The sequence below is a fragment of the Camelina sativa genome, chromosome 17 (genome assembly GCF_030686135.1).
Source record: "Camelina sativa cultivar CO46 ecotype springtype chromosome 17, ASM3068613v1".
In the NCBI taxonomy this organism is placed as follows: Eukaryota; Viridiplantae; Streptophyta; class Magnoliopsida; order Brassicales; family Brassicaceae; genus Camelina; species Camelina sativa.
Genome location: NC_141896.1, coordinates 34,148,831 through 34,167,308, shown reverse-complemented (window position 1 = coordinate 34,167,308; position 18,478 = coordinate 34,148,831). Strand labels below are relative to the sequence as shown.

The 18,478-nt window shown below is 35.8% G+C and overlaps 4 protein-coding genes across 7 annotated transcripts; 1 reads left to right on the top strand and 3 right to left on the bottom strand.

Moving 5' to 3' along the window:
• Window positions 1-514: 514 nt before the first annotated feature.
• LOC104758187 (putative indole-3-pyruvate monooxygenase YUCCA10) lies at window positions 515-3,217 on the bottom strand. Its single transcript, XM_010481014.3, has 4 exons — window positions 2,276-3,217; window positions 1,750-1,983; window positions 1,072-1,197; window positions 515-962 (listed from the first exon to the last, which is right to left on the bottom strand). Exons 1-4 carry the CDS (start codon window positions 2,882-2,884, stop codon window positions 783-785), a joined length of 1,149 nt encoding a protein of 382 aa, XP_010479316.1. The 5' UTR covers window positions 2,885-3,217; the 3' UTR covers window positions 515-782.
• Window positions 3,218-8,613: 5,396 nt separating this feature from the next.
• On the top strand, window positions 8,614-11,669 carry LOC104758186 (signal recognition particle subunit SRP54 3). Its single transcript, XM_010481013.3, has 9 exons — window positions 8,614-9,070; window positions 9,144-9,243; window positions 9,348-9,501; window positions 10,058-10,208; window positions 10,289-10,437; window positions 10,547-10,647; window positions 10,759-10,916; window positions 10,994-11,108; window positions 11,201-11,669. The coding sequence occupies exons 1-9, from the start codon at window positions 8,840-8,842 to the stop codon at window positions 11,527-11,529; spliced, it is 1,488 nt and encodes a 495-aa protein (XP_010479315.1). The 5' UTR covers window positions 8,614-8,839; the 3' UTR covers window positions 11,530-11,669.
• A 45-nt stretch (window positions 11,670-11,714) lies between these two features.
• On the bottom strand, window positions 11,715-14,230 carry LOC147924696 (protein trichome berefringence-like 7). Its single transcript, XM_087496053.1, has 5 exons — window positions 13,998-14,230; window positions 12,769-13,889; window positions 12,522-12,680; window positions 12,148-12,421; window positions 11,715-12,068 (listed from the first exon to the last, which is right to left on the bottom strand). Exons 2-5 carry the CDS (start codon window positions 13,662-13,664, stop codon window positions 12,060-12,062), a joined length of 1,338 nt encoding a protein of 445 aa, XP_087352179.1. The 5' UTR covers window positions 13,665-13,889; window positions 13,998-14,230; the 3' UTR covers window positions 11,715-12,059.
• A 434-nt stretch (window positions 14,231-14,664) lies between these two features.
• On the bottom strand, window positions 14,665-18,478 carry LOC104759849 (zinc finger CCCH domain-containing protein 38). Of its 4 annotated transcripts, none has more exons than XM_087496051.1 (5): window positions 18,110-18,476; window positions 17,133-17,561; window positions 15,907-17,029; window positions 15,208-15,789; window positions 14,665-15,115 (listed from the first exon to the last, which is right to left on the bottom strand). In XM_087496051.1, the coding sequence occupies exons 2-5, from the start codon at window positions 17,501-17,503 to the stop codon at window positions 15,086-15,088; spliced, it is 2,106 nt and encodes a 701-aa protein (XP_087352177.1). In that variant the 5' UTR covers window positions 17,504-17,561; window positions 18,110-18,476; the 3' UTR covers window positions 14,665-15,085. The 4 variants fall into 4 exon arrangements, with proteins under 4 accessions (XP_087352177.1, XP_087352178.1, XP_087352175.1 ...); XM_087496052.1 differs by having other exon boundaries at window positions 18,122-18,432; XM_087496049.1 differs by having other exon boundaries at window positions 15,208-17,029; window positions 18,110-18,478.

Genomic DNA, 18,478 nt, shown 5'->3' with positions numbered 1-18,478 from the left:
AAGTGAAGGTGAACAATATATTATCAAACAGGCCACGAATAACCCACAATATATATAGAGATTACTGAAGTTTTAAAGGTCCAACATGTTAGAGTAGATATATGTGTATCTTATATTTGTATATATCTAGTATCTCTAGATTAGATTTGATCTTATCTTATGTAACCTTATAAATACATGATCAATGCATAGCTCTCCTCTCACGGAGATTTACAATCTTACACAACAGGCCCCAAAGGCAAACCGCCGACCAAAGAATTAAAATCTTAATTTTGACTCCATCGACATCCACGTGTTAGAGGATGCGAGAAGGGATTCGTAATAGAAGACCATGTCATTGTAGTCAATGACAACCTTAAGGATGCAACAAAAAGAAAATGCATATGAAGAGTGAAAAAGGATAAGACAAATCGAGAAGAAAAAAAACTGGGAGGCAGAGGAAGCGTGATGTAAGTATTTTTCCATGACTTCTTCCCTTCATGAAGCTCCCGTAATAACAATCAATCGGCTGATCTTTAGGCCAAACATAATATTCCTCAATTTATTTCTAATGCATTACATTGTAACCAAACACAATCAGTTCAATCTTAATGAAATAAAAATGTTACAAAGAAAAGAAAGAAAAAAAAAAAACGGCAGATTTATCATCTTATGAATTTATACATGCACTCTAGAGACTTAGACCAAATCAACAACAACAATACATTATGCTTCTTACTTTTGTTTCCTTTTTTTCTTTTTCTTATCAAGTCTTACTATTTTGCATGTTATCCAATACAGCTTCAGTTTTTGATGGCAGCCAAGACCGAGCTGATGTCGTCGGCGACAGACACAGCATCCTCGGCGGCTCCGGCAATTCCTTTTCTTGAAAATCCAGCACAGTAAAGATTCTTCTCTCCTTTCCAATGCTTCGGCATGGGTGCTTTGGGGAATCCATCCTTCTTCATCACGTACTCATAGTCCTGTGTATTATTTCACAAGAACGTACACATCATTGTCATATTTATCCAACTGGTTTTGTTTTGTTTTAAGTGGATGATTTTGGGGTACTTATGTTATAAATTATAGTACCTGTAACCAACTGCAGACCGAGCTTTTGTAACCAGTCGCAAACACAATTGCATCAAAATCTTGTTCATGTCCATTTTCGAACGTTAAGGTCTTGCCTTTGATGCTTCCAATCCCACCATTGATAACCTAACACAATTGCATTATTAGTTAGTTAATACTGTTTCCAGTTAATAAAATTTACCACTTATCATTAAAAATTTAGTAATCAAGAAGCTTTGAACTATGGAAGATGGAGTACAATAATAAATTCTATGAAAGAAATTTTATCATCATTAATTTGTGTGAAATCAGTAGGATATAAAAGTAACCAGATTTGGCCTGAAATAAAGGCTTTCAGTTGTCTGATATGAAAATAAATTAGAATTGTACAAAATAAAATTGCCATGGTTTGAAAAGTGATGTTTCTGAACACCTAAAATTGAGGGTTTTTTTTGTGTCTTTTGTCAAAATTAATTCTACACAAATTACCCTTTTCATTCCTCCTAAAAACTGCATTCATATACAACCAAACTTTAAAAGACTGACACTGTTTGACCAAAAATGAAAAATAGAACTGACATTTTCTTTGGACAAGACAAACAAAAAACTGATACTTTCTATGCATTAAAGTATATTATAAGTAAGAAGAATTCAATAAAGGTGAAGATGAAATTTAATTGACAAAAAGGGTATAGGTACCTTAATCTCGCCTTCGCGGATCTTTTGGACAGTTCCAACATCAATAACAGGAGCTTTTCCGGTAAAGAGTTTAGTTGCGAAAGGACCTTGTTTTGGTCGCAAGAGTCCGTACTTGGAGAGATCTCCGTACACAAGATTCGATATAGTCGTCACCATTGTGTCGACCATCGTCACCGGAACATACTTCAGAAATGACATCCCCAAGTGTATCACTTCTTTAGTCACCACGTGTCTCTGCAAAGATTTTAAGAATGAAACCCTAATGTTATACATACATATTGTTCAAATGCACAAATTATATTGTAACTTAATACAAAATCTTTTGTCTTAAATGAAACAATATGGGTAAAAATTCTTATTGTACAAGCCAAGCTACTATCAAATTCTCGTATGATACTTTTAGATCTCAATAATCACAACAAGTTTTTGTCCATGAATTGACCACAACCACACATGCATGACAATCTCTAACTTTCATGCATTACAAATAAATAATTAAAAGACAAAACCAACATTAATTACTTACCGGAGTTCTAATGAGAACGGTCGTATTTGCTCCGAAGTTGCAAAGATCAAAACTAATCTCCATACCGGAGTTTCCACCACCGACCACAAGAACATTTTTGCCGTTGAAGTCACGACCGGACTTGTACCCACTCGAATGCACAATCTCGCCGGGGAAAGTATCAATCCCATTCACCATGGGAATGTTCCCATCTCCGTTCTCCCCGGTCGCAACCACCAAAAACTCCGACCAATACACCTCGGTCTCTCCGGTCACCGTGTTTTCCGCCTCGACCCTCCACTTGTTGTTGGACTCATCGAATGTTGAGAGCTTCACGGTACGGTTGTACCTAGGCTTTATGTCGAAACGGGCAACATACGCGTCAAGGTAGTTGACGAAAAGATCTTTGGGCATAAAGGTTGGAACATCGCGGCCGTGTGGCATGAAAGGCAGCTCACAAAACTCTTTGGCTAAGTGAAGTTTGAGACGATCGTAGGCTCGTTTCTTCCAAAGCGATGCATAGATGTCTTCTTTCTCGAGAATCACGTTTGGGACTGAGTGTTGGTTTAGACAAACCGATGTTGCCAAACCGGCTGGTCCAGCCCCAACAATCACCACGACGGTTTCCATATTGTTTGAAAGATTCTCTTTGGTGTGTTTAATTTGTGATTACTGTGAGTTCTTCATTCGATGGTGGTTTGATATTATTTATACAAGAGTATCAGGAAATGGGGATATGTATGAATGTATCAGTGAAAAAATGTTAGTTTTGGAAATGGATATATGTGTGTAGATATTTTCAAAAATCAAAACGATAAAATCAAGGCATCTTTACATAATTTTCACCATCTGTAAGCCAATGGTGAATGGTATTTAAGAGGGCAAGATTTGTTTGCTATTTTGGAGCTATTTAGTTAAGTGGTGCACATCAACAAGTCTTGGGGTTAGCATACAGATCACCACAATTTTGAAACACATTAGGTTAAAAAAACGTAACTATATATGACGGACGTTACATGATATATGATCCACGTGGTTACTCCGAATGGGTGAATTGGCAGAGAGGATGTATGGTCATATATTTCTGGTTTATATACATTGCTGATTCATTTGACTAAATATATCAGTTTTTGGTATATATTATAAATATACTAAAATTGCTTAAGATGATAAAATTTGTTAGTATAATTTATCAGATTGTGGCATGTGTCGAAAAGTGTCAACATGTTATTATTAGTTCTTTCTATAGAACTAAAACTACTAAGTACGTAATATACAAATATATATTGAAAATAGCTAGCTAACTGATAAATTAACCATTTAAAATATTTAATACTTTTATAGACAAACGCATAGGTACTTTGTTTTTCCAGTGAACAACTGTACATATCTTTTTAACTATACATTTGAAAAAATGTAGAGTCAATTTTTAAAAATAAGTGCAATCATCTTTTTAAAAAATTTGATGATATATACTGCATTATTAATATACATTGTGACATTTTTCCTCCATTTTTTTGTGAAGAAACTAATTTATATTCTTTGTATCTAAATTATTTATGACAGTTATATTCATACAAATAAACTAATCAATATTTCTAAATTGGAGGGACACATGTTATCTAATTCCTTATATCACTCTGTACTAGTCTAATTTTTGGAACTTTGTAAAGTATATACTTTTCTCAATGAATTGAAATATTGAATAATTAAACTCTAAATTCATAAAAATCTTTCAAAATTAAAGTGACACATATTTTTAACCACATATAAAGTGACACATATTGATTTACTAGATACATTGTATTAATATGTTCATCTACTAGTGATCTATTTATTTTTTCAAGTATCCAATAAGGTTTATTCGTTATTTCAAAACAAATTAACATTAAACACTATTTAATATCAACCCGGTGCAAGCAGTGAAAATTAAATATTAAAGCATTTAATATTTTTGTTTTTATGGGTTAAAACAAAAAAAATATATGTAATTTACACATTTTCTATTATAATGCTTTTTAATATTTAATTTCATTTGTTTTATGTTTCTTTTAAGTTACATATGATCGCGAACTCAATGATCTTAATTGTCGTATGAATCTTTTGTCGCATCTACCAAAAAAGATAGATAATACTCTCTTCATTTACAAAGAGTGTCATTCTCACATATTTCATCCAAATTAAGAAATAAATGATTAATCATTGAAATTTAACAAAAATGAGCTTTGAGTTAAGGGTACAATAGAAAATTAGGTGTAAAATTTTTGTTGAAAATATAGAATAACATTCTTCGTATAAAATAAAAATATCTAAGAATGAAATTCTTGATGAAATGAAACAAAGGGAGTATTATCAAAAACTTATTCATATAAAATCAAAAATGAAATAAAGATATGTCAAATAACAATAATGTAAAACTTCTTACTATTAAAGGGCAAGTGTTCCCTCTTAGGTTTAAAATTCTTTTTGAATATCCAAATGCAAAGTTACATATGATCATACATTTAATGATCTTATGTCTCAAGTTTTTTTTTTCGCATTGACCAAATGATAGATAATATTTTCAAAAATACATTCATGTAATAACGACAATAAACTAAAGATATGTCGACAATGTAAAAAAACTAAATATTAAAGGGCAAGTGTTCCCTTTTAGGTTTAATTTTTTAATGTCGAAACATCGAAATGAAATATTTGATAAAGTAATAAGATAGTAGATTTGGTGATCTTAATCTCACATGATTTTTTTGTCGCGTTGACCAAATTATAAATAAGACTGTCAAAAATGCATTCATGTAATAACGACAATAAACTAAAGACAAGTCAAATAACGACAATATAAAAATTCTTAATATTAAAAGGCAAGTGTTATTTTCAGGTTTAAATATTTTTGTCGCGTTGATCAAATGGTAAATAATATTGTTAACAAGCGCATTAATGTAAAAACGACTATACAACAAAAACACATGAAATCTGCTCTGAAAAAAAAATCTAATTTAACGAATATCCTTAAAAGAAAATTTTAAAGTTAATTTAACATATTGTAATTGTATAAAAGAGGGCAAAAATAAACATGTTCAAAAAGATGTATTTTTGAAATATAATATCTCAAATGGATAATTTCTAACAAATTCTCCTAACTTAATATGTTTAAAATACATGAAACTGAGAATTGCTTCGAAAAGCAAACAATTAACTAGCAAAATTACATGTAATCTGCTATGAAAAGCATACAATAAACCAAACCTACTAAATCTGAGAATTATCTACATCCTTTTTTTAGTATGTAGGGGAAATCTTTAAATATGTAGAAATCGCTAAAGAGATTCTCGAGGACCCAACCTTCTTTGATCACATATGTTTCAACCACCGATCCCTCATGGTTCTGATTACACTAAAAAACAGAATTTGGAAACTAAATATTCTGCCAAAAATAAAACACTTCCTTTGGCGATTAATTTCAAAAGCATTGCCAACAATTACTAGGTTGAATACATGCGGGAAAAACTTAGACCCTGTTTGTCCACGTTGTTTCAAATCTGATGAAACTATTGAACACATCCTATTCTATCATGCGAAACAAACATGGGACATGGCAAATATTCCAATAGAGATATTGTTAGATACGAATCAAGATTGTGAATTCATTCTCACAGCCCTTTTAGATTTGGAAAATTCAAATGATGTCACTGCAACAACTTAAATCCTACCTTTTTGGTTGCTATGGCACCTCTCGAAATAAAAAAACAAGTTCATTTTTGAAAATATCTCTGATCAACCAAGAATATTAGTCCAAAGAGCTGAAAACGATGTCCAGGATTGGCTTTTTCACAATGCGCCAGACATATCATCTCATACCAACCAAGTTCAAGAAGAAATTAAATGGAGTAGACCGACAAAAACTTAATATAAATGTAACTATGATGCAGCTTTTGATCAACAAACTAACCAAATAACTGGAGGCTGGATCATATGAAATAGGGATGGCATATCAAAAGGATGGTGATCTATAAAACTGGGAACAATAAAAACTCCTCTTGAAGCGGAAGCAAAAACTCTTCTATCTGTTATGCAACATACATGGATCAGAGGTTTTACATCAATGTGTTTTGAAGGAGATTGTCAATTACTCCTTAAGATACTCAATAACCAACATCTAGACGTCTCAATTGACGGGATCATTCAAGACATTAGGTTATGGGCATCACACTTCAATGCTTTTTTTTTAGGTTTATTAAAAGAGGTGGTAATAATGTTGCACATCTCCTTGCAAAAACATGGTTGCCTTCAATGTAATTTTTACTTCGAATGTTTCTGTCTTCCTATTTGGATGCACAAACAATTGTATTTTGGATTACCAAAATTCATTAATACAATTTTTTTTCGACGAAAAAAAAATATCAAAACGGCTTTCACATATGAAAAATGCATGAGAATTGTATACATAATATGAGGTTTGATAGGCCAAGCTTAAAAAAATTGGCACTCATGTTGTCAATAAAACAACTACTCCCTCTTTTTTAAAATACGCGATCCTGATCCGATCAGTCGCATTCGCAATGGTGCATGTTCTGCGTCGTGGATAGTGGAACATTGTAGATACTAGGTTAGACCCGCGCGATGCCGCGGGATGTTATTCTTTACATTTTGAAATATAAATGATATTCAAAGTATGATTATTAATTTTTTGAAATTATATTAATCATGAAAATTATGATTTACACAATGCTAAGATATAGAAATGAACCAAAAAAACCTACAATGGTTTGTCCTCCGTAGTATTTGTTATTACAATCATTTACTCGTATAATTGGCTTAACTCTATTATATGCTATGTTTTTCTCTTATTATTATGGAAATATATTAGTGTAGTGTTATTTTGTGGTGTATTTTTTGTAGTTTACAAATTTAATCATATAAGTTTATATAGTTTGTGTTGTTGTTACGTTATTATTTGTTTGTTTCGTTTTGTAAATTACCTATTCTTTTTGATAACAAGTCCACGTATGTCAAAGTAAATAGACATATTTTTACTTTAGTTTAGTTTTGTGTTATTATTTAAATATTATACTTATGTTAAACTGTATACAACATTTATAAGGATTATCTTAATTGTGAAAGTTATTTTAAAAGTTATAGATAACTTAGCTTTCTTAAATTAAAACATTTGGTTTTTGATCTTAAACATTGTTTAATTTATCACTGGTGTTCTTATATGTAAATCTTGAGAGGCAAAGAACCTTTGTTTTCACACGCCAAAATTCAAACACTGCAATCATCATAGTGAAAAGGAATCACATAGTAAATGCATTAGCAATAAGATAGATATATGAGAGTTTTTGTTTGATAACACGTAACTAATTTACTCTAGTTTGTATGCTTCAGAAAGAGAGTTTATCCTCCAATCACGCTTGAGAGATTACTCTAGTTTGGTTCATATCCCTTAAATGTATAAGTTTTCTCACAAAAACAAAAAATACTGACATATTGCGCTCATAAAGCTCGAGAAATGATTTATTTATTTGTCCTCAGTTTTTAATAGTATTTCTATTTACATACCATTGTATATTTTTTTTAAATGACACTCAAATTTAATTCTTTTATTTTCTTTATAACTTAATGGTATCACTTACTTACATTTCCATAAAATTTTAAGAACTTTTGATTCATATGGTGAGATAATATAAAATTCATATTGTAATAATTTTCATAAGTTAAATCTTAATTATTATACAAGAATTTTATATATTCAAACAAAACTAAAACATATATACTACACAAATAAATTTTAGATCCCAAATAATAATTTTACCAATAAATATTATAGATTTTGTATAAATAAATTACAGTGAATTATTTATTAACTATCTTATTCTGCACATGGTGCGGGTTGTTATTTAGAATAAAATAAACTGCCAAAATGATATTAGACTACAAATAATACGTAACCAAGATTTTTAAAGAACCTTGTGTCCCTTAATCGTCACCTTCCTCAGTTACCATATACATGCTAATTTGGGTTTTTTTACTGTTTTTTGGAGACTATTGTAATTAGTCTGGACCCATAACAGAAATCAGAAAGAATAATATGGAATAGAGAAAGATTATTATTGGACAAAAATATTGAGCTATATTAATCCTTATAATTTAATTGGCTAACTGTTTTAACTAATGTGTCAACTTCTCCTTCAACTAAAAAGCTGAGGTGTCAACTTTGGAGAGAAACACATTCAGTTTTTATTGTATTGATTAATATTACCTATGATGGAACCGTTTGAACTTTGAATGAAGTACCAACATTTTTTCTTACACCAACCAACCTCAAAATCTATACCCATTGGGCCTGTTGAGCTACGTAAGGCCCATAAGTTTTGATTTGCTTCTCTTCCAAACCGGACCGGTTAAGGAATTAGAAATTAAGATCCTCGAATCCAAAAATTTCAACTTCTTTCTTCTATCTCAATCGCGACCAAAGGATCTCTCTGATCAAAACCCTAATTCCCAAATCTGATTCTTATCCTCCGATAAGCTTTTCGTTTTTTTTAAATTGCTTCGATCTTTGTTTGAATTCGCAAAGCAGCGAAGATGGTGTTGGCGGAGCTAGGCGGGCGGATCACCCGCGCGATACAGCAGATGAGCAATGTGACAATTATCGATGAGAAGGCTCTGAATGAATGTTTGAACGAGATCACTCGTGCTCTGCTTCAGTCCGATGTCTCGTTTCCCCTTGTGAAAGAGATGCAGACCAATATCAAGAAGATCGTTAATCTTGAAGATCTAGCAGCTGGCCACAACAAGCGCCGTATCATTGAGCAGGTTTGTCTAAATCTTTGGAATTTGATGAAATTGTGATTCAATTGGTCATGATTGTTGTGTTGTTTTATCTTAGGCTATCTTCAGTGAGCTATGTAAGATGTTGGATCCAGGAAAGCCTGCATTTGCTCCCAAAAAGGCCAAACCTAGTGTAGTTATGTTTGTCGGATTACAAGGTGAGGTCTTGTAAGATGGTTTTTTTCTTTTGTTTGGGTCCAAGTCAGGTGTGTTTGTTTCTAATGTAATCCCAACTTTTTTTTTTTTGTGATTTGTGGTTTAGGTGCTGGCAAGACGACAACTTGTACCAAGTATGCTTATTATCATCAGAAGAAAGGTTACAAACCAGCTCTAGTGTGTGCTGATACTTTCAGGGCTGGTGCTTTCGATCAGCTGAAACAGAATGCCACTAAGGCTAAGATCCCATTTTACGGAAGGTACTCAATCAAGTCAACCCCTTTACGGTGTTCCCTATCTATGAAGAGTTATATCTTACAATTAGTATTGACAAAGGATACTACTATTAGCTCCCGTATAGGAGTGTCTGTGTACAAAAGATCGATTTTTCTTTGAAAGGGTAGATGCAAGGTTCAAAATTTATGGAATAGGTTTGGTTTAGGTCAGTAGCTGCAAAAATCTGCTCTGAAAAGGACTAGTACTACTTAAGAATTAACATGTTTATTTTTCGATCATCATCCCGTTGGTTACGTCATACTTCTCGAGCTCTCTGCGTGCTACTTACCTTAAGGAGTTTCCTTAAGCCTTTTTTTTTCCCGTTGGTTACTCAGTGCCATCCTATTAAAGGATCTCATATCTTTTTCAAAGAGTTCAACAGTATGCTAAATGGATCTTTTGAGGTCTTGTGTTATCTTCTGTCTTTATTTGCACTTACTGCAACTATTCGACCTGTAGTTGTGGATTTACTTACTAGGGAATTGAAAAAGAACTACTGTAGTAGCAGCATTGCTAAGGCCGAGTTATGTTTCTTTGCAGTTACACTGAATCCGACCCAGTGAAAATTGCTGTTGAGGGAGTTGACAGGTTCAAGAAAGAAAGCTGTGATCTTATTATTGTTGACACCAGTGGTCGCCATAAACAAGAAGCTTCGCTCTTTGAAGAAATGCGTCAAGTTGCTGAAGCAACGGTATGCTCTGTTGTTTTGAAGTCCTCTGTTTGTTCCTGATTGATGCTGCAGGCACTGATCATGGTCTTTTCACTTTACAGAAACCCGATCTTGTTATATTTGTTATGGATAGCAGTATTGGTCAAGCTGCATTTGATCAAGCTCAAGCATTTAAGCAAAGTGTTGCTGTTGGAGCTGTAATTATTACTAAGATGGACGGCCATGCCAAGGGTGGTGGAGCTCTTAGCGCGTAAGTATTATATAGCTACTGAGGTGTCTATGTACTCGAAATGTCAGTATGAAAATTTTGCGGGTTTCCAAGTTGGACAAGTAAATGTGATCCGTTTTCATCTTGTTAGTGTTGCAGCTACAAAAAGTCCTGTGATATTCATCGGAACAGGAGAGCATATGGATGAGTTTGAAGTGTTTGATGTCAAACCATTTGTCAGCCGTCTCTTAGGTAACTTTCATGGCATTGATTGAAGATTTAGTAGTACTGGTAGGAGTAATCAAAGCCTCCCTCCCAATGGGTTGTTGACTAAGAATCTCGATAATGTTATATGTACAACAGGAATGGGTGATTGGTCTGGATTCGTGGATAAGCTACAAGAGGTGGTACCTAAAGATCAACAGCCTGAACTTCTGGAGAAGCTCTCTCAGGGTCACTTTACACTGAGAATTATGTACGACCAGTTCCAGAACATACTGAACATGGGCCCACTCAAAGAGGTCAGAATCTCTTGTCAAATACTGAATTCGTACGAGGTGCTAGATATTAAAACAGTGCCTGTGATTTTGGTGTGTAGGTCTTCTCGATGCTGCCTGGAATTAGTGCTGAAATGATGCCGAAAGGGCATGAGAAAGAAAGCCAGGCGAAGATAAAACGATACATGACAATGATGGATTCTATGACAAATGAAGGTGAGAACAATATATATATATATATCTTATTTGGAGAAAGTTACTCAGTAGGAAGTAATAAGAAAGTGATGGTTGGGTTTGTGTTTGTGCAGAACTGGACAGCTCAAACCCTAAGGTGTTTAACGAGTCACGGATGATGAGGATAGCAAGAGGGTCAGGGAGGCTAGTAAGAGAAGTGATGGAGATGTTGGAAGAGTACAAGAGACTAGCAAAGATATGGGGAAAGATGAAAGGGATCAAGATCCCAAAGAATGGAGACATGAGCGCACTCTCGAGAAACATGAACGCTCAACACATGAGCAAGGTCCTACCGCCTCAGATGCTCAAGCAGATTGGCGGCATGGGCGGTCTTCAGAGTCTCATGAAGCAGATGGGTTCCGGCAAGGACATGATGGGAATGTTTGGTGGTGGAGACAAGTAGTTTCTTTCTTACTTTCTTTCTTTCTTGCAAACCCAAAAACTCGACCTTGTTATGCTGTCATTATTAGAGTTTTCCCCCTTCTGTATTTGTAAAATATTTGCAATTTTTCTCCAATTTTACGAAAAGAGTTTTATACCAAAGAGTGATTAGATCGCGTAAATAAACATGACCGAGTCATTACCTGCTGAGAAGTAATCAGATCATTTTATACCAACATAGTATAATACAATAAACTGTTTAAGTAGATTGGCGGCATGACCAAGTCATTACATGCTGTGGTACAAAACTGTTTCAGCTTTGAACAAGATCCTCTTTACTCTCTTTGAATCGATAATACAATAAAAGAAGAACGTAGAATAAACAATAAAAGAATGAATTAAGAATCATTTTTAACTTTCACCAAAATTTGAGACCCCTTTCTCTGTCTTTAGCTCCCAAAAGAAACATGAGCAATTTAGCTCTGAGAGATACAGTCTTCGAGGGTCTTGTTAATCTTTTTCTATGTTGCAACAAACTTGCAATTATCCATATTACTGAACCTGCAAATTAAGTAAATATTTTCAAACATAAGAGGGGTTATGGTGTTTGAAAAATAGACAGAGAAAGAAAGTTTTTTACTTGTTGTCTAAAGAGGAAGAAGAGTAAGATTTCATTCCAAATATCAGGTACTCCAGGTAGACACCAATGACTACAATCAGGTACCAATGGATTATCGCTCCATAAGCCGACATGACCATCACTTCTAAATGCTGACATCGAAGTTACATCCAATACTGATACGGGAATTGTCATGTTCTTAACTACTTCTTTGATCATTTCAGTGAATATGCTTCTGTCTCTTCCTTTAGTGTCTGGAGCTGGATACTTTGTCACATTGCATGATCTATGATCACTAAACAACACAACAGCAAAAAAAAAAAGCTTATATTAGCACCATCTAGGGAAAAGCAAAAGAAGAACGGGTCAAGCTATTAAATTTTTTTGGTATTAACCTCCAGTGAGATGGCTCAAATGTACGAAACAAAACACGAGTTTTGTTTCGATCAATTGTATTCTCCATCCATGATGCCCATGTCTCTAATGCTACTCTATACGCTGCAGGAATCGACATTCCGAGCCTCAATGAGTTTCCAACCTGAAAATAACAACCACTGACGTCCCAAAACACAATTACAAACGGAAGAGTTTAGTTTGCAAACATTGTATATAGTCTAAAAAAAGTTATAAAGGTAAGCTTACATTTCGAAAAGCTTCCCAGGCACCCACCATTGACCAGTATTGAAAATGAGAAAATCCGCTGAGCTCCATTCATGATTAATCACATCCAAAACGTCTAACTTTAACGTTGACTTAACACGTTTTGGCGCGTGCCAACGCAGCTTCCCAGGCTGAACCAAGAACACCGATCGGTAGAACTCAACTGTGAAATTAAAGGTGTCAAATCTCACACCTAGAAACCGTATCCTTTTCGTTATAATGTTCCCATTGACTTCATAAACACTGTCTTTATCTTCCAAACCAGTCATTAACATACATATCAAAGACTCCCACTGCGTTCTACTCATCGAATCTCCCACAAAAACTATCCTTTTACCTCTTAACCTCTCCAACACATCACGTACATCAAATCTCGGAACAGTACAATGCTTAGGCTTCCACCTCCACTTCAAATACTCATCGTGTTCACGCCCATTCGCTAAGCAATTGAATCCTTTCTCTAGAAATGGACACTCTGAAGCATTATACAACGGATACTTTTCATCAACAACCCAACTCCCATCAAATATATCACATTCCTTATTCTCTGTAACAGAACTGTTAAGCACCAATGCTCCATTATAACCCAAGAACGTTTGACCGAGGCTAGGAACAACATACAAATAACCCCCAGCGATGATAACAAGAAACGAAACGATTGTTCCGGCTATAATAAGCACCTGAAACAAGTATGAGATCTCTTTTAACCGGTTAGTAGACGGGCGTGGACTACCTCCAAAGTTCTGTGTTCTCGGGCTTGCGAAGGCTGAGCCAATGGGACTAGTGAAGACAGTTGAAGAAGAGTTCCTAGGGCTTTCTATAGCTAAGGAACTTAACGCCCTTCTATTGAATGATGTACTCTTGGTGAAACTACTCATTGTTTCCTTAATGATTCAAACCGCATTTTCGGCATTCAAAAACAACCACAAGAAAGAATCTATCTAGCTAGTTACTATATAAAGATCTATCTCTAGCTTCTCCGTTTCCACTTTTATCCAATGCGAATTCCAAACCCATCATGCAGAACAAGAAGCATTCAACAAGACACTTGAAGATCAATGTCGACGTACACAGAGATGATCCAATCTCTTATTAGATGTAACCTAACAGTTGAAAAGACATCATTTTGCCGCAAACCCAGAGATACACAGATCGAATCACTAAATGGGTTTCGTTCAAATCCGCAAAGAGAAAGGAAAAAGAAAACGAACCGAATCGGAAGAGAAGAAGAAGAAGAAGCAATTATCCAAAATCAATACCGCGAAAGAAGATTACAATTTGAGCACGGTGAGAAGAGACTTGGAGGTTCTTCAAAACAAGACGCGGTTAGATTTAAGATCGGAGATCAGAGGGAAGAAGAAGAAGAAGAGAAAGAGAGAGAGAGAGAGATCGGCGAGGAAAGAGGGACACTGTCCGGTTCCGATGTCTGCTCAGTAATGTAATTACTAAATTAATTGGATGCTTCAAGATTTGGAAATTGCGATAAGGCCAATTTGGTAAATTTAGAAGATCCAATTTTTTTTAATTAAAAAATTGGAAAATTTGTCATTTAAGAATGTTCTGGTGATTGATCCTTGTCTTTGCTGTTGTTGTATCCGTTTAAAGAAACATTGTGATTTCGCTCAACTTATGATTGCGAAACATCAACTTAATGATTATCGTTAAAAATAGGATAATGTACTTATGTTGTTCTGTTTCTGTTACTAAAAACAGAGATAAAAAAAGAAATAGAAGCTAGGTAGGTAATATAGTTAATGCCATTACTGTACTGATGGGACTCAGATTCATTCACTTTTTTTGTCAAGTACTACTACTGATTAAAGATTTCAGATCTATAATAAGTATTAGTTGGTAACCCAAGAAGAAAGTTGCTTAAGGTTGGAGCAAATAGTTCAGATTTATGAAGACCGAATCTGGTAAAAGAACAAAAAGAGTTACAAGAAAAAGAAAAAAAATGAAAAATCAACATGTCGAGAAAGAGATTGATCATCCACCATATCTAACTTGATCTCTAACCTTTTTCTATATTCTGACAACAGAGAACCGATAAACGAAACCTTTTTGGTCTGGACTGCTAACTTATTAAAATTCAACAAAAAAACAAATTTCCTTTTTTTGCCTCAGACAAAATCTCTATTGGAATATCTACATACAACTGAAGAAAGACAGGAAGCAAAACATGCTTGCTTGATTCTTCACCTACCTCAAAAGAGAAGTAGAAGGTTTTTAACATGTCTCAGCAGCTCTAGCTTCTATGGTGGCTTTTGTATTTAGCGAAACAATGGAGGTTCCATTTAAATTAGCTCTTCTTAACTTTGCTAACGTACGCCTGAAAGTTGAAGACAAGAAGACATTGGTTAATCAAACCTCCAAAATGAACTGCAACTTTACAAAATGTGTTGCATGAACAAACAAACATACCTGAACAAGCTTGGTAAGCTTTGGTTTTGACGCTGATAGATAATGGTCAATCTTCTCTTGTGTTTGAGGAATGTTTCCGCTTTGAATTGCTCCCGTAACTTTGTCAACCACCTTCTTGACTATGTTTTTATAAGCATCTTTGTTCATCCCACCTTCTTTCCAAGCAGGTTTTAGAAGCTCCTTAACAATCTCCACCAGAGCAAATTTAAACGCTCTCATTCCCTTGGGATCTTTATCTTTCTTGTTATTCTCATCGCCCGCCCCATCATCTTCTTCTTCCTCTACTACGTTCTCAGCATCCTCGGCGTTGTCTTCTTCTTCTCCAGTCTTTTTCCCGTCTGGCTTTTTACCAGCTTCTTCATCTGTCTTTTTGTCCCGGTTTCCCTCAGATGAAGCCTTTGGATTTACAGCTAATGAGACCAAATTTTCGGGAATCCGCACTTGCTGTGCCCCGCTGTTGTGTATCTGTAATGCAGGAACCGCTGGAACTCCTCCGGTATGGATAGTATTATTACTGGGGAAGTCACTTTGAGTATGTGAAGATTGTTCCTTTACTCCATATACTTCAGGCACCTGCATAGCCTGTTTGGGATTCAATGTAGAGTGAAGGTTCGGAATTGGAATTGGCTGCCCATTACCAAAAAACTGTGCTAGAGATGCTGAGATGTTGCTAATATGATTGAGCTCTTCCCTACTCACATTGTTTAGAGCATTTCCGTTTTCAGGATTGCTCGAGTTTAAGCCACCGGGAAGATTTGTAGCAGCAGGTAGCAGCACTTGGCTTCCTCCAACAGCTAGTGGTGTGCTTTGGTAAGGCACTGCAATATGATTCTCAGTGTTCTGATTGAATGCTTGGACCGGAGGAGCTGAGGTAGCTAGGTTGTTCATGAAATTGTTGTGATGCGAAGAAGCTACAGTCTTTTCACCCACGGTTGAAAACATACCAACAGTCCTTCGATTTCCATCTTGCTGAGCTATTGAAGCAACACCATGCTCATAAGCAGGTGCCAAAGTATCTTTAAGGACTTGTGATTGTGAGCTCTGAGATATGCTACCATGTTCTTCGTTCACAGGTTTCTTGACAGTTTTAACACCGTAATTCCAGTCTGGAGACATCTCCATATCATCAATCCAGCTGCTATTATTCCCCTTGGCGTCAGACAAACCTTTACTGACACGAGAAATTTCGACCTCATTGGACTTTCTTGCATCTGATCTTTCAACATCATTCCATCTTTGACTGTTCCGCATCCTCTCTGTTGTGCCACTATAATTATTGTTGTCATGTCTACTATACATCTCGTCTTGCGGTTTTCTCTCAGGACTTCCCCTTGCAGAAGGAGCACCATGGTGAGAAAACCTACAATTGTTTCCATTGCGACAATACCCTGAACCTGAAGCAAAAAATCTGCATGGAATATTGGAGCTCCTGTGGAACTCTCCCTCGGGAGCATCCCTTCTATGTGTTTCTCTGTCTCTCCCTGCTTCATTTCTGTAGTTTCTCGAGATTGGATCTGAAGTTTCTCTTCTTGAATTAGTATTATCCTCCGGAAAATCAGAGCTATAGTCAGTTCTGCCACCGACCCTTATGGGCTGTTGTCCCCGGGAATCTTCAGTATAATATTTGGTATCCCTTGTCTTTCTATTAGTACCCTCCCATTCATAGTCACCATCTCTATTGTGTCTACCATCAAATTCTCTCCCTGACCTTGGGGAAACCCGTGCTCTCGTCTTGTGCCTGTCATAGGATCCTCCTCCATCTCGCCTTACTCTCTGCGATGGGCTTCGGCTCCGGCTCCTGCTGTTACTTCTACTTCCACTCCTAAAGAAAGCACAGCAGTCAAACAAAAATCAATCAAACACAAGTACAATGTTGTTAAATGAGAAACAAAAGCATTAAGACATTTGTAACAACAGAAACTGACCTACGGGTTCTAGCCCGGTCCTTGGAAGCTGATTGGCGGAAATACTGTTGTTGTCTGCTTTCATCTTGTTCAGAAGAGTTTCTAGGATCATCATAGTAACCCATCATGGCATCACCGTCTTCATGTGAAGCTCTGCTTCTGGATGGCCAAGCCTCTCCTGAGTGTTGCCTAGGTTTCAGATGCTCATCATCATCATCCGGACCAGCCCTCCTACTCCCATTTCTACCATTTCCCTCTGGATAGAACCGTGCGTGCTCGGGATCATTGTCACGGAAACCTGATTTCCCAGCGTAATCATTCCCACTAGGATGCTGAGTATCTTCTTCCTTGGTATCCCACTTGGAAACACGTTTTCTCCCGGAACCACTCATTTTTCACCCTTAAATTAGGCTGCAAAGCAATTACTAACTGTCTACTGGGAAAATCAATCTGCAAGAGAGATATCGAAGCCAACAAAGATTAAAAAGACACGTTACTATCGTTTCCACATCTCCACATAGTGACCAGAATACCAACAAAGGGGGTGTCATGTAGAGCGTGATATAAGGAAAACTTATCAGAAACATGTTTTGCTAAAATGGTAAAGATCCAAGAGGTGCTCAACACTCAAAGAACAGAAATGCATAAGATTCTTCACCAAATTAGACTACTTAATTGCCAAAATTTTCCCGGACAGAGCTAAGATCAAAGGCCTAACTAAATCCAGAATCCTAGAAAAATAAAAATCAAATCTTTGAAATGAGAACAAGAGTGATTTCGAAGATCCTGTCAGAAACAGAATGAACCAATGATGGAAACTTAAGAATGAATCAGACTGACCCATTACTAATTGAACAATAATTAAACCAACCCCAAAATGTAAATTCAAATCTCTTAATTGAAGCTTCTTCAAATTCCACGAAACCCTAAAATCAAAAAACGCAAAATAGTATTGAGACAGAGAGAAGAAGAAGAAGAAAGGGGAGAGGGGGACTCACGACGCCATTTACCCAGAGAGAGAGAAATCGGAGAGAGATAAACCCTAGCAAGGGGGGGGTGTCGCGGTGGTTCTTCTTCAAATTAAACAATCTGTTCTGACGCGTAATAATAAACTAACGAGGAGGCTTCATCGCTTTTTAGGGTTTCGCAGAGGGGAATGGAGAAGGAGAAGACCGTAGTGCTAGACTACTAGTTAAGATGACTTTTGTAAATCGAACTTTGTTTAGTTTTGCTTCCTTCTTCCTTCTTCCTTCTTCCTTCTTCTTCTTTGCCAGCAGTTGGGAGCCCAAAAAAGCTCTTCTTTTAGGTCCAAGTTTCTCTCTTTCACTCCGTAGTTTTTTTTTTTTTTTGTTGGCTGCTGCGGTTGT